This window comes from Labrus mixtus, chromosome 13 (assembly GCF_963584025.1).
Source record: "Labrus mixtus chromosome 13, fLabMix1.1, whole genome shotgun sequence".
NCBI lineage: Eukaryota > Metazoa > Chordata > Actinopteri > Labriformes > Labridae > Labrus > Labrus mixtus.
Genome location: NC_083624.1, coordinates 5,397,089 through 5,412,587, shown reverse-complemented (window position 1 = coordinate 5,412,587; position 15,499 = coordinate 5,397,089). Strand labels below are relative to the sequence as shown.

Sequence of the window (15,499 nt, the reverse complement as noted above, 5' to 3'; positions counted from 1 at the left end):
GGGGTGTTTCTGTTTCAGGTGATCATGCTGAGCTCAGTCACTGAGCTGCACTCTTACATCGACCGCACACAACTGACCCACGAACTCGGGGGAACGCAGGAGTACTGCCATGACAAGTGGATCTCTCACCGCACAGTATGTACACTGCATTAGGGTTGTCATGATACTAGAACTTTAAACTTCCTTATGAAGTATGGTATTAGTTCAAATCAAATGGTATCCATACCTGTTTTGATGTTTTTTGTTGTGTCTTGTCAGGCAATCGAGGGTTTTGCATTAATGGTGAAGAAAACAGCACAGACTCTGCAGCTGTTTGGGACTGAACTGGCTGAAACCGAACTCCCCAATGAAATCCAGGCGACGACCCTCCTTCTGAGCACGCACACAAGCAAGAAAAATAGAATGAAGGTAACACCATCGACATACATTTACATTAGATACATTATATATATGTTTACAGTATATGGTGTGTGTGAAAAAAAATAACTGAATCTGTCTGTAGGAGGATCTGCTGGTAGCCCAGGGTCAGGGCAGCAGGCTGCTGGAGAGCATCAATGAGCCTGTAGTCAGAGACCCGGACCACAACATGAACCAGGATGAGCTGGAGAACCTGGCCACAGTGCAAAGGTACAACAGCTGGAACTGATAGAGCAACACAAAACTAGACTGTGTCCAACTGTCTTGAGAAAAGAGAAATACTTTCAATAAAAAAACGTGTTAATAAATGTTCTAGATGTATGACACCTCAGGGTTTTTTTTTTCCCTGAAAAGACTTAAATTATTCTTTATTCATAAACATCATCAACTGAAGATGATTATGTTTACAGTGTGATGTTACAGTAACACAATATTTGTGTAACACCTAGTGTCTTATTACTCATAAACTGACTCTAAAGCATGCCTGTCATTATGTAATATTTCAGTAAATTATTTTATTGAAACAATTTATCAAGCAAAGTCACAAAAACTTTGAGATCGTCTAAGTGTTCATTTCTGGTTTCTTTTTTTCCATATCATATAAATTAAATTGGAGATCTTTGCTTTTTTATTATTATTAAGGGGAATAAAATACAATTCCATGAGTTTCTTTGGTAACACTTTATATCACATATTAAGGTGCTTGTAATAAGCATTAATAACAGGTAATAAGTCACTTATAAGACCTTATTAGATTCTTATTAACACAAATAAGACTATATAAGTGTTAATATAGGCATAATAAACATGTTTATTATGTCTTATAAGACACTTATAGGCTCTTATTAGAAACTTATTAACACTTTATATACCGTCATAGACATTAATAAGATGCTTAAGACTTTATTAGGTTCATATTAATGCCTTATAAAGGTTAATAAATACTTTATTATGCACTTATTAACAGTTAATAAAGCTCCTCTGCAGGTACTGTTTCTTTTTGACATGATAAGTGTGATGGGTACTTATCATCATCATTTTTGATACCAATGATTTATAGATCTTGACTACTTCTAAATCATATGTAACATTGACAGACTTCATATTCACACTGTAGATTTTTTCCAGCTTGACTGAAGAAATAATTCTGCCATCTAAAGAAAAAAAGCATTTCAAAGTGTACCAATTCACTCTAATGAGTAACAGATAGAAACCAGTAGACTCTGGCTTTTGATGTTGTTGATGTTGTATGGTTTCTTCAGGCCTGTCTCTTCTCTGCTATCCTTATAATTGAAATAATAGTTTAATAGCTAGTTTGCTTTGAGGCCAGTCAGTGTGATATTTTAAGCAACACTGTGGGCTGTGATTTGCATGTCAACAAGCATTAGCTTTATATAACACTCACAGATGTAATCAGTGTAAAAATATCCAAATACCCTCCCTGAAATTTCTATTATTTTCCAGCTGCTTCTGGTCTCCTCAACTGCCTGTTTTGTTTTTCTCTCTTTCTCTCTCTCTCTCTCTCTCTCTCTTTTCAATCCTCTGTCAGGCTGCTGTCTCAGCTGGACGAGACGGAGCGAGCTTTCGACGAGTTCTGGGTGAGACATCAGACCAAACTGGAGCAGTGTCTCCAGCTGCGTCACTTTGAGCACAGCTACAGAGAGGTGAGCCTGAAGCCTGAAGTCCTCATGTTTCCACTTTTAAGAGTTCAGAAACTTAACTGTGGTATTTCTTGCTGCTGCAGGTGAGGTCGCTGCTGGATCAGGTGTCTGAGAAACTCGCAACCTTTTCTGAGGTGGGAATCAGCCCGGCTCACGCTGACCACATCTTCAGTGAACTCAGCACCTATGAGGAGAGAGTGTGTGTAAGTACAGGGTCCTATCACATTATTAAAAGCTTAGATTTTCCACGGCATGACTAGATGACTTTTGGCTTTTTAGTGCCACCTAATGGAAACTTTTGCAGGATCGCTGAGGGTCCACAAGTTCATATTTACATACATATTAGTTGCAATAGGACAGCTCATGCAATTTTCATGTGCATTGGAGGTAATAACTGTCTCTCCGCCCTGTCCCACAGGAGGTGCTGGACAGAGCCTTGTCTTTGGCTAGTGAGGGTGATGAACTGATTAAGAACTCCCACTACGCTGAGGACTCCATCCAGCCCAAATGCAGCGAGCTCAGAGCGATCAGTGAGACGGTGAGCAGCTCCCTGCGGGCCAAGAAGGACCACCTCCTCAAAGCCATGGAGCTGCACCATCGTCTGGAAAGGGTGAGAAGACAAGTACAGCTACACACTCCTACTCTTTGTTACCATATTTAGAGATTTTTTTTTTTTACAGTTTTTCCTCCTCTGCTGTCTTCCTCAGGCTTCTAAATGGGTGGATGATGGCATTTACCTGCTGGCATCCCAGCCTGTGGACAAGTGTCAATCGCACGAGGGGGCGGAGTTAGCCCTGCAGGAGCTGGAGCGTTACCTGGAGAAGGCAGGACAGAACCAACTGACAGAACTCAGCGCCATCTGGGACGAATATGAAGCTGTGATCAATCAGCAGTTAAGGGTGAGACGACCGAAAAATATACATGTTTAAGACATCCCTGTGACAGATGGATTGTGAGGAACCGACTATTACAGATTTTTTTTTTTTCACACCTTTTGCAACTAGGTTTATACACATTTTGGCATGTTTTCCCCCAAATAATATGTTGAATATGTATCCCAAACAAGTTAAAAAGCCAAATATTCACCACACAATTGATACCAAAGGCATATCATGTTAAGTATAGAAACTACAAATATGGCCACTGATGCTTTGGCTAACAAATATTACATAACATAAAATAGCATCAGGTGATAGAGAGAACTTTGGGTATTGACCCTCCTCTGATAACCTTCTGTGTATCTATCTATTTTTTTGTACATTTTTTTTGTACATTTTTAATTTGTATTTTTTTTTTTATTTAAATTGTATTGTACTGTGTTCACTTTTTGTTTGCAATCTTTGATCTTGGCTCTTTGCTGCTGTAACAATGTAAATTTCCCCGTTGTGGGATAAATAAAGGATGATCTTATCTTATCTTATCAGGACCAAGTGGAGAAGGTGTTCCAGAAGCAGGCGTCCATGCAGGAGATGTTTGACAAGAGAAGGATCAGCCTGAAGAAGCTCGCAGCCAAACAGACCAGACCGGTGCAGCCTGTAGCCCCCAGACCCGAAGCCTTCATCAAATCTCCTCTCAGCTCGCCCGGTTAGTCTGCACACAACACCACACCTGGAACTTTTCACGCAATGCAGAATATTTCAAAACATCTCTAGAAGATGTTTTTGACATACTCTTATACTCTTCTTTCCACAGCCTTATATCCCTTGGTTAATAAATGAAGTATAGGAGTTTAGTAACTTAAAAAAATTAAGAAACGTCTTTATACTCATGAGCAATTCACTCATATATTACTTTAGGATCATGACTGATATATAAAGAGAACGCAAAGCATTTATTAGGACAGTGATTCCTTCTGTTAATCTCTCTGAGAAAAACACAGATTTCTGAATTTCAATCAACAATACAGTAAGCAAAATTTCAAAAATATATAATATAAAAACATTTTTATTTTTAAGGGCCTAACCCAAAAAAGTGTGATTCTTGCCATTTTCTTCTGTGAGATTGTTGAGCATTTAAAATAAAAAATAGATCTTAAAGCTAAGCGCTGCATCGGGGACGCCTGAGAGGCACGCTGTAGAAAGATGAGGATTGACTAAAGCGGGTGCGATGTAAATGGAGTGCACAGCGCAGGAAAAACACGGCAAACGCGTATGCATGCTGGGGAATCAAAGCGTTACTCTGTATTAATTCTGACTTTTTTTCCTCATCTGTTTCCTCAGCACACAGAGCTCAGCTGGAGAAAAACGACTCAGAGATAGACTCCGGGAACAACTGTGAGAAAGTGAGCAAAGAACTGTCAAGACTCTTGTTTGTTTGGACTTCCTTACACAGACCAGTGTTTTTCAGTTGCTTATCACACTGATGTGATGTTTTTTTGTTTTGTTTTTTCTCCAGGGAAGCGGCCCTCTGCAGAACGGAGACGGTAACAGCAGACATGCGTCTCTGTCAGAGGAGGAGGAGAACCTGGCCGTGCTCAGGAGGTGAGAGATCAGCTCCAGCTCTTCCTGTGTTATCAAATTACACTGACGATGGACTGAGGAAAAACAGAATTATCTATAGAGCTGTGCATTTATGTTTTTGCGTGCACCTTATTCGATCTCTCTATTCTCTCTTTGTCTGCAGGCACGTTATGAACGAGCTGCTGGAAACTGAGAGAGCGTACGTTGAGGAGCTGCTCTGTGTATTACAGGTGATTATTTACTCCACAAATAAGGTTTTATCTTATCTTCTTTTTTTTTTTTTTATGTATACCCACAAGTTCCTGCATTATTTTTTTGTGCGTGTTTGCAGGGATATGCCTCTGAGATGGATAATCAGGCGATGGTTCACCTCATGCCTGCTCCCCTGCAGAACAAAAAGGAGGTTCTGTTTGGCAACATGCCAGAAATCTACCACTTCCACAAGAGGTGAAAGAGCGCCATCTGCCTGTCATTCAGGATATCAATGTTTTGGAAAATCAAATGTTGTTATTCACCCTAAAACTAACATTTAAATGAATACTCTTTTCTTTATTTTCTCTCATATTTCATAATGTGCATTATTTTTCATGGTTTCAGAACTTTCCTGAGGGAGTTGGAGCAGTACACAGACTGCCCACAGCTGGTTGGACGGTGTTTTCTTGAGAGGGTGAGTGATGTGCAAGATTTTCAACACAGCCATGTCAATCCAGATGTGCATCCGAAGAAGTTGTTTTTTTTTTGTTTTTTTTTTTAAATGAAAATTGTTTTCACCGCCTCTTTATAGATGACAGACCTGCAGATCTATGAGAAGTACTGCCACAACAAGCCTCGCTCTGAAAGCCTTTGGAGGCAGTGTTCAGACTGCGCCTTCTTCCAGGTGAACACAACCTCAGCATGCTTCAAGTTTTTAAAGTGGATTTTCTTTACCTGTTTTTATTTGACCCAGTACTTTTTTTTTTTTGCTAATCAGGAGTGTCAGAAAAAGCTGGAGCATAAACTGGGTTTAGACTCCTATCTGCTGAAGCCTGTTCAGAGGATTACCAAATATCAGCTGCTACTGAAGGTATGATATCATGTATGGACTGATAAACTGTCTTTTTTATGAGAATTTCTCTTATTTAGCTTTTTACTGTATTCTAACAGTAGCCATTTTCCTTGGATGTGACTTCAGCTTGGGGAGCTTTAAGTCTGTTGTAATCTAGTAATTGTTAATTGTATAAATTAGGCCTTGTCATTAGAGCAATTAGGATAGGATAGGATAGGATAGTACTTTATTGATCCCCAGAGGGGAAATTATCCTGGGTTATGAAAACTCGCTGGTTTGCAGGGTTGTGTTGTCAATAAAAAAATATTTTATTTTTGCATTGTAATTATGACAATGAAATGGATGTATGAATTACTACCTAATGAATTTATTGGATGATATACACCTGTAAAGATTGTCAAAATAAATAAAAAGTTGGTCAAAAAAAAACAAAAAAACAATTGATGCATCTAAGCTTAGCTTTAGCTAGGATTATTTAAGCTATGAATTAAACCTCTTTGAGGTTATAGCCACTACGTAGCAGACAGTAATGTTATCTAGTCAGTAGCTTGTTGCTAACAGTAGCTCTGACTCACTATCTATTGAGTAGCTTGTTGCTAACAGTAGCTCTGACTCACTGTCTATTGAGTAGCTTGTTGCTAACAGTAGCTCTGACTCACTATCTATTGAGTAGCTTGTTGCTAACAGTAGCTCTGACTCACTATCTATTGAGTAGCTTGTTGCTAACAGTAGCTCTGACTCACTACCTATTGAGTAGCTTGATGCTAACAGTAGCTTTGACTCACTATCTATTAAGTAGCTTATTAATAAACAAATATGTTGATTTACCCTGAAATATGACATGATGTGCCTCCAGATTTTCACTTTTTTTGTATTTTCTGTGGCTTATCAAACTGGAGGTGGTGAATTTGTTACACTCGAGTTTGAGTCCTCTTTTCCTTGTCCATTTATGTCGTCATTGTTTGGGGGTTTTCTATTAATGTTGTAGGCCTATGTATATCTCCAGCTACAAACCAGTCACCCCGTGGGGACATGAAAGATACCTTTGACCTCTGAGACACAGCAGTAAGAGATTGAGCTGATAATAACTGAGTTTCTGTCGACAGGAAATGCTGAAGTACAGTAAGAGCTGTGAGGGGGCTGATGACCTGCAGGAGGCGCTCACCTCCATCTTAGGCATCCTTAAGGCTGTTAATGACTCAATGCATCTCATCGCCATCACAGGATACGAGGTGAGACATTTAACTGGAATCAGGGAATTACAGAAATGATATTGTTTATAGGCTAATGAGGTAAAAATGAAAGACAGACTCAGACTTTACTCAAGACAATTCTCATAAATATAAGGAGTCTAACATTTTCATTTAGAGCAGCTGTTTCCATAAATATGTATGTGGTACATTATTTAGATCCAGGAAATCTGGATTAACAAAGACCAGACAAATAACAGAAACATTAAATGTAACAGTTATTGGGTAATAAAAACATAAATTTATAGCCTCCATAAAGTTGATTTGATTATGTGAAGTATGTGATCGGTCAGCTCTGCTCTCTCTCTCCTCAGGGGAACATGAGTGAGCTGGGTAAGCTGCTAATGCAGGGGTCATTTAGCGTGTGGACGGAGCACAAGAAAGGTCACGCCAAGGTGAAGGATCTGGCCCGTTTCAAACCCATGCAGAGGCACATCTTCCTCCACGAGAAGGCCGTGCTCTTCTGCAAGAGGAGGGAGGAGAACGGCGAGGGCTACGAGAAAGCTCCGTCATACAGCTTCAAGCAGTCTCTGAGCGTGAGCACCTCTGATGCGGCAACGTCGACGATTTCTCTGCATTTGTCTCTCTCGCACCGCTTTAACATCCGTACCCTGCTTTCCGTTTTAACAGATGAGTGCCGTCGGCATTACTGAGAATGCAAAGGGAGACCACAAGAAGTTTGAAATCTGGTGCAACTCCAGAGAAGAGGTGTATATAGTTCAGGTATGTTATTACTTAAAACAATGTCCACAAATGTCATGAAGCATGATTTCATCAGACGAATGGGTGTCCTCCCTGCAGTCAAAGCATGTTTCCTTTTGTTGTATTCAGAGTTCCAGTCAAGACACTATCTTTTCTACAGCACCAAATCATAACGGAGTGTATCTCCAAGCACTTTTCACCCCCCCCCCAAACACACACACACACACACACACACACACACACACACACACATTACTTCTTTGTTGTACAGTCCTCGTCGTTTTTTGTTTTGTTTTATTGTTTTATGTTTTTGTCAAAGCGTCTTTGTGTTTTCAGAAAAGCGCTATATGAAACCAATGTATTATTATTATTACTTTTCATGGAAAGCAGATTTAAACTGACGGTACTCTCTGAATTATAATATACTAAGATAAGATCCAAAGATTCCCACCATGAGGAAGCAACAGTGGCAAAGAGAAGAACACTCTTTCTAACAGACAGAAACCTCAAGAAGATACACACTTAAATTTGGTTGCCAAAATATCCTGCTGGAAATGATCGTTACTGCCTCAATAATATGAATCTAAATTATAAATCTAAAAAGAAAAGTTACAGTTGTTTTAATAATGTTTGTTGAAAAGCACTCTGCGCCATGTCTGGGTCAAGCCAACTCCACCAAGAAAATGTTAACTGAGTGTCATGAGTTTGCAATTCTGTCTGATTTCAGGGCAGAACACGGCAACACTTATTAAAGAAACAGTGGTGTTTTTAAAAACCCTATTGTATGTTGTGTTTTGCAGGCGTACTGCCTTTTTAATGCAGCAGGTTTTAGAACCTCTAACACAGTGATTCTCAAAGTGGGGTCCGCGAACCATAGCTTGGGGGTCCCCAGAATATTTGTGAATTGTTTGACACAAGAATATGAGTAATGTAAATATTTAAATTGAAATCTTCTTTGACAAGGCTTAATGTGTGTTTTGAAACACTGTTAAATAAATGCTGTGGTTTGTTCAGAGCTTCCTGCCAATGATTTGACTAAGGAGCAAATAATTCATCTTTAAAGTTAAATCACTTACTGAAAGTCAGTTTTAGAATACATGACAACATTTCTGGATTAAAATGAAGACTATGTCAATCTTGTGAAGTTCATTTTCTCAAAGTTTATAAAATGAATTACTTGGAAAGTATAAATGTAGCCTAATTCTATCGTTGCAAAGTACCGGTACTACATAGTACATTAATACATAGTATTAATATATTCTTAGCAACATTACGATAATGAGGGGGTCCTTGGAAAAATTTCTAACCTGAAAGGGGTCCATGGTCTAAAAAAGTTTGCGAACCCCTGCTCTAACACACCTAACAAATGAGATGACACATTCTGTACCTAAAGCCTGTTGTACAGCTTTCACATTCCCATTTTAAGGGAAACATGTCGTAAAAACCTCAAACTTAAGCCAATTGATGCAGATGTTTTGGAACCCAATATCCTTCAGGAACACAAATGAGAAATAAACATATCCTTATGAAAACAACTAAAAAACCCATTTTGTTTTTGACTATTTGAATAACTTTCCAAAGCACTACGTTGCTCATTTGAGATAGTATTACTGGAGGTCATCTTTTCATTTTTTTTCACTATACATACAAAATAACAGGTCCGTTAAAGTAGGATTTAATGTATTTGCAAAATTCTACATCTTGGTAGCAGTGGATGTTTCAGTTTACAAACATCCTTTTACTATCTGTTTAAACTGTTCTCTTTTAGGCGCCATCGGCTGAGGTCAAAACCACCTGGGTGAATGAGATCAGGAAAGTTCTGACAACCCAGTTGGAAGCATGCAGAGGTACAGAGACTCTCAAACCTATTTTCTCTTTCTAGTATGTTCATGTTTCACCAGAAAATTCAACAACAACAAAAAAAAACTCCTGCTAAAGTGTATGTTCTCCCTCTCTGTGCTACAAAAGCCAGCCAGCAGAGGGCGCCAGACCAGGTTTTCCAATTCCCCCCTGCGCCCAGTGGAACAGTAAGTCTCAGGTAAGACTGTATTCCCCCTCCTGGTTTCTTCACTCTCTCACATTATATTGACAAATCTATTGACAACATGTGTTTCTGAGTATTGTAATTAATTATTTTAAACACAGTTTGAGTCTTCTTTATAATAATAATATAAAGCGCTAATAATATTTAATAATTTATAAGCGCTTAAAGGTTTAGGGCCAAAATACATTAGTGACCTCCTGATTTATTACGAACCATCCAGACTGCTCAGGTCGCCTGGGACAGGTCTGCTCTCTGTCCCCAGAGTCAGAACCAAACACGGAGAAGCAGCGTTCAGTTTCTATGCTCCTTATATCTGGAACAAACTCCCAGAAAACTGCAGGTCTGCTGAAACTCTCAGCTCTTTTAAATCCAGGTTGAAGACTCACCTGTTTACAGCTGCCTTTCATTAAACAGCTTTAATAAGATTTTAAACTTTAACTCTGCACTGTAACTTTCAACTCTTTGTATATTTTTACTTTATTTATTTTATTTAATTTAATTTGAATTATTTTTATTTGAACATATTTTCAGATTTAATAATTTCAGTGATTTTTAAATTTTCTATTTTAATGTTTATTTTCTTCCCTCTGTCATGATGCTTTGATGTCTTGTGTGAAGCACTTTGAATTGTCTTGTTGTTGAAATGTGCTATAGAAATAAACTTGCCTGGCCTTCTAATGTCTAACTTTTGTCCATCTCCAGTCCCTTTAAGACCGGTCAGAAGAGCTTTAAAAAGGGAGACGATAAGAAAGGGGAGCCCTGCAGCCCCGATGCTAACTCCTCTTCTTCACCAAAGCCCACAGGAAAAGGTGAGGAGAGAGATGACGAGACATTTAGTTTGTATTAAATAAAACAAGTCCAGGCATGCACAGTGTACAAACTTTTGTGTACCTCTAATTGTTACCCATGTCTTAACTTCAGTTTTTTTTCCACTGAATCATGTCACTTCCTCTCTTCCCCCTCTTGTTACTTAACTTTATTCCTTCCTTCCTTCTTCTTGTTTGTCCCTTCTTGCTTTCCCTCCGTGTCAGACGAGGCTGTGACAAGCCCTACCTCAGACAGAGCTGCTGTGGCTAAAAAGCGCTTTACTTTACAGGGCTTCAGTAACCTCAAAGCTCAGAAAGGTAACAGCGGGCTATTGTCAGTTTCATATTATGTTGTCAACACATCACGTCATCTCCTGCAAAGAAAAAGTGAACTTCAACGAGTCACTTACAGTAGAGACATATTTAAAGTAAACTTGTTTTTTTCCTTCTGAGAGTTAGATGAGCAGTCACTGATATCTCATCCAAAACCACAATTTGATGTTTGTTGCACTTTGTACGGATTAAATAAATAATTTATATTAAACGTATGAGCTTAAATTATGGATTATTTTTTTTTACTTTTGACTCTTCATGCTAAGCTAAACTAAGATAACTGCCCTTTGTATCTACCTAAATGTAAATGAAGGTTTGTGGGCATATTCCCCAAATTTTGAAAGATCTGTTGTCTTCTTAAAAAAAACAAAATATGGTCAGTATATCATAATTATGGAGCCTTTTGGTCACGAGGTCAAACCTTCCATGCTTCCCTCCACAGAGCCCACAGCTACCGATGATAAAAGCTTTACATTACCCATGACGATCCTCTTTTCAGCAGGTATCTCACAGCTCTTAGACCCCGGCTTTAATTCAATCTAGCTTCCCCCCTCCCCCCCAGCTTTGACTCTTCATCGCAGGAAAAGCATTTGAAAAAAGAGTTCCTGATAGGCCACGAGAGTGTGGCGACGGGTCAGCATTGAGGGAAAAACAGGACCCTGTAATGAAGACTGCAAAAATGCAAATGTCAGATTTGAACCTTTTTAGCTTTTCCTGCTGTGACTTATCAAAAAGTATTTTACGGTAGCTTCTTCAATCCAAAAAAAAAAAGCAACGTATTAGAATAAGTTTTTTCCCCCCTTTGTGTTGGGTTGTCTTTCCATAACCGTTCTGATCCAGCTGTTTGTCCGTGTGTGTCCGTTTAGTCTGAGCGGAAATATCTGTTCTCTATTTCACTTTTTGTCCTTTTCTCATCATCACATTTTTTGCCCTCTGAATGTATTTACCTGCCTCACTGTATATCCTTGTTTTCCTTTTCCACCAGGATCCCCGACAAGTCCCGATCACAAGACGAAACGGCAGAGCGACCCCACCCCATTCGGCTTCAAAGGTACTCTATGTGCTCATCAAATACCTGCATACTCTCCCTGCTTGGTCAGTTTTTTTTTTGTCCTCGAGCACGGCCTCTGTCTCTGATAACAACAAGAGTTTTTTTTATTGGCTGTAGCTGCTGCAGGGAGAGTGACTAGCTGTGTGTGTGTTTTTTTTATCGCCTGTCCTTCAGATCCAGGTCCTCCCCCGCTCCCCCTGAGCAGGGCCAGGTGGTTCAGCACCTCTAGTCTCTTACAGACAAAGTGGAGAGGTACACCAACACGCAGAAGGGCTTGCGCCGGCTGTGCGTTCGGCCCTATTTAACCCTCTATAAACACGTCGGCCTTTATCGGCTGTTGCTTTGCCACCACCTCACGTCTCCCTGTTCCTCACAGGCCTAGTGAAATGATAGAACTACACACTGATAAGGAGAGCATCTGCCTGCCACTTTTTCCTTGAAAATTAAATCAGGGGTAGTTAGAATATGGAGATGCATGCTGGTTTCTGTAGTCTTTATGATATTAAATAGTTTTGACATGCTGGGCTTCTTGGGAATAGCTGATTTTTTTCCCTCTTTGTTCAAAAGAGCTTTTTTTGTGGTTTCACTCTTTCACACTTGTAGTCTCTCTCTCTCTCTCGCTCTCTCTCACTGCAAGTCACGCACGTTGGACAGCAGCTTAAGCCCAAATGTTATTGTTAATATACTCCTGTGTGTGTGTCTCCCTCTCCCCCATCAGGCTGGAACAAAACCTCCCTGTCTCTGGACGCCTCGGAGGAGCACGACGGCTACTCCAGTGCTGACGATCCTCTGAACTCTGACCCGGAGGAGGACTGCGGAAAGAAGCTGGTGAGTCACCGCTTTGACAAACATGTTGTCTGCTTATCTACACCGTTTGTTTTACAGGTTTCAGACCCCCAAAGTAAGAATCACCTGTCTCCTTTTTTAAAAAACTTTTAGCAGTAACGGAGAAACACTACTACTGGTTTTCAACTTTGTCGGTCTTTTATGTCGTTCCTGGCAGAAAGCGTGTCAAGGAATGTTTCATTTTAAAGATTAAAAAAATCAAATCCACTAGTTTGGCTGGAAAGGATGATGATACAGGGAGAACAAAACGGAAAAAAGAAAAACAAAACAATGAGCTCAAAGTAACTAAAACTTTATTTAAATGAGATGTGCAGAGTTTGTTTTGACCGTTAGCCCCTTTCACATTTACAATTTAGCCATTTTTTTTGTGACATTTTGATAAATGTGGCTGTAAAGTTGATGCATATTCACTGAAACTTAATTCGCAGCTGACACAGGTGCTTTTTTCTAACTTTAGTACGCCTTATTCTCTCTTCCCCAACTCGACTCTGAACAGTGCGCTGGCAAATATACAGTGATGGCTGACTACGAGATAGACGGTGCTGAAGATTTCTCAGTGAAGAGCGGAGACATGGTGCAGGTAGTCAAGGAGGGAGATGACCAGCAGTGGTGAGAATATTTTATTTATAATACAACAAGTAAAATTTAAGAAAATGACAAAATGATGTGACGTCACTACTATCATATTAAGTGTGTGTGTGTGTGTGTGTGTGTGTGTGTGTGTGTGTGTGTGTGTGTGTGTCCTTCAGGTTTGTACGTAACCTGAGCTCTTCTAAGGAGGGCTGGATTGCAGCTGCAAATCTTATCACACTTATTGGAAAGTCCAAGTCTTGCCAGTCTCTCACCAGCTCAGGTACTTTCATAACAGAAACACTTTTCCTGTTTCCAGACGTTGTCAAGTCAAGTCAAGTCACATTTATTTATAAAGCACATTTAAAAACAGCAGCAGCTGACCAAAGTGCATCAAAGAAACAGTTTACAGGGGATTACAACATATACAAAAAAAACACAAAATAAAATACGATAGAATATATATATAGGAGAGATAATGAAAGCAATAACTGGGATCTGAAAGAACCGTCTATTCAGGACCAGAGGACTCAAATGCTAAAATATAGAAATATGGACTTAAAAGAGTCAGTAGAGGATGCAGACCTGATGGGAAGACGGAGGCTGTTCCACAGTTTTGGGGCTTTTTACTGAAAAAGCACGATCTCCTTTTAGCTTGAGTCGTGAGCGGGGGGGATCTCAGCGGGGGGGGGGGGGGGGGGGGGGGGGGGGGGGGGATCTCAGCGGGGGGGATCTCAGCGGCTTAGATGAGGTCAGCGATGTATAGGGAGGCCAGGCCATTCAGGGCTTTAAAAACAAACAAAAGCGATCTTAAAATAGATTCTGAATCGTATTGGGAGCCAGTGGAGGGACGCTAAGACGGGACTGATGTGCTCCCTCTTCTTTGATCCAGTCAGCAGCATTTTGGAGTTGTGGGTACGGTAATGACACGTTTGTGTGGGGACTTTGAACGATACATTTACTTTCCAGTAATGTGTGTTTTTCGACAACATGACCAGACCTGACAAAATCTTCAATAATACGAAGTGTGTTTCTTACAGAAGGCAGTGGCTCGGGAAATCTCAGCACGTCGTCCAGCTGCAGCGAGACATACACCAGCTTCTCTGACATCAAACCCTAAACTTCTCAGCACCTCCATCACCAAACTCCTCTCATGGCACAGCTTAAATCATGTGGCTGCTGCCTGTGCTCTGTTTCCAACATTCATACCCGTAAGAAATCTTCACAGAAAATCTGAATTCTGTCATGTTTTTTTTTTATTTATTTTTTAATTATGCACATGCACCAGTCATTAAGATAATATGCCAAACATGTGCTCACTTGAAGGCGAAGATGCTGAACAGAAAAAATGTACAGGACAGACAATAATTTCACCGTTTAGTACGATCATCGATCTTTGTTTATAGTCACACACTTCGTCTGTATATATTTTTTAAATAAAAGACGAGAATCACTGTAATTATATCGGAATAGATGTATGAGTGGGCCAGCAGGACTGATCTCAGTTAATGCATCTGTTTGTGTTAACTTTAAAAATTGGACAAAGTGTGGTGATCATCCTTTCTGTTTGTCTGCACTGTATCACCCATGAGTTCATCATTTCACTGTTACTGTACGCAAAAAAAAAAAGGGAAATGTGAAATACGCACAGCTTGGTTAGCCTAAGTGAATGTTTTCCTGAGAGTCGATTAACTCTCCCTATGTGTGTTTATTTATTTGCAAGAAACGTTTCAGTTTGTCTCGTCTCTTCTGTTACCGTCTTCTTGACTCTCTTCCCGTATGACATGTCTGCTTGTTGCATAGACTGTAATAGACATATCTTTGTTGTCATCCTGTCATTGGAGACCTGTTCTGCCACCAGCTGCCCTGAACCTGTGTGCGAGCTTCTGTGTGGTGTCATTCTGTGGGTTTCATGTAGGCTACAGCTACAGTTGAAAAATGTTTCTCAATGTGAAAATTCACTGTATAGTGCTAACTTATTCCCATGGTGGGATCACCTTATGAATGTAGATATTGTTCATTAATATCCGTCCGTCATGAAATGTATGTTATTTGAGATGCTATATTGTATAATAAGTATGGTGATGTCACTGATGACGTGACTTGTCTAATTTTTTTACATAAACAACTTGTGATAACTCAAACTGTCTTTTCTCTTGTCTAGTGTGGTGTGTGCCACTCAATGAAGGCTAAATACTGATTGCACAATGAAATGCTTTTATAATACATTGTTGGTCTTTGTTTCTAAAAAGTTACATTTTTAAAGCAAACTTTGCATTTTTTGTTTACATCTTGTGCACAAGTGAGTGTGGATG

At 39.7% G+C, this 15,499-nt stretch overlaps 1 protein-coding gene across 15 annotated transcripts in view; it reads left to right on the top strand.

The window, feature by feature from the left end:
- mcf2lb (mcf.2 cell line derived transforming sequence-like b) overlaps positions 1-15,328 on the top strand; it is a 48,948-nt gene extending 33,620 nt beyond the window's left edge. For 5 of the 15 annotated variants that reach the window (XM_061053309.1, XM_061053308.1, XM_061053310.1 and 2 more), the window contains exons 6-33: positions 19-135; positions 259-408; positions 503-627; positions 1,967-2,081; positions 2,162-2,281; positions 2,497-2,688; positions 2,786-2,977; positions 3,503-3,662; positions 4,298-4,359; positions 4,473-4,558; positions 4,701-4,767; positions 4,869-4,984; positions 5,135-5,204; positions 5,322-5,600; positions 6,689-6,814; positions 7,147-7,368; positions 7,463-7,555; positions 9,303-9,381; positions 9,503-9,572; positions 10,281-10,387; positions 10,610-10,702; positions 11,160-11,219; positions 11,703-11,768; positions 11,943-12,020; positions 12,487-12,596; positions 13,111-13,223; positions 13,364-13,467; positions 14,225-15,328. In XM_061053309.1, the coding sequence (XP_060909292.1) occupies positions 19-135; positions 259-408; positions 503-627; positions 1,967-2,081; positions 2,162-2,281; positions 2,497-2,688; positions 2,786-2,977; positions 3,503-3,662; positions 4,298-4,359; positions 4,473-4,558; positions 4,701-4,767; positions 4,869-4,984; positions 5,135-5,204; positions 5,322-5,600; positions 6,689-6,814; positions 7,147-7,368; positions 7,463-7,555; positions 9,303-9,381; positions 9,503-9,572; positions 10,281-10,387; positions 10,610-10,702; positions 11,160-11,219; positions 11,703-11,768; positions 11,943-12,020; positions 12,487-12,596; positions 13,111-13,223; positions 13,364-13,467; positions 14,225-14,304 (3,252 nt within the window). In that variant the 3' untranslated portion in view covers positions 14,305-15,328. The remainder of the gene's footprint in view (positions 1-18; positions 136-258; positions 409-502; positions 628-1,966; positions 2,082-2,161; positions 2,282-2,496; positions 2,689-2,785; positions 2,978-3,502; positions 3,663-4,297; positions 4,360-4,472; positions 4,559-4,700; positions 4,768-4,868; positions 4,985-5,134; positions 5,205-5,321; positions 5,601-6,688; positions 6,815-7,146; positions 7,369-7,462; positions 7,556-9,302; positions 9,382-9,502; positions 9,573-10,280; positions 10,388-10,609; positions 10,703-11,159; positions 11,220-11,702; positions 11,769-11,942; positions 12,021-12,486; positions 12,597-13,110; positions 13,224-13,363; positions 13,468-14,224) is intronic. The other 10 variants (XM_061053302.1, XM_061053312.1, XM_061053299.1 and 7 more) reach the window with 10 other exon arrangements.
- The last annotated feature ends 171 nt before the right edge of the window (positions 15,329-15,499 follow it).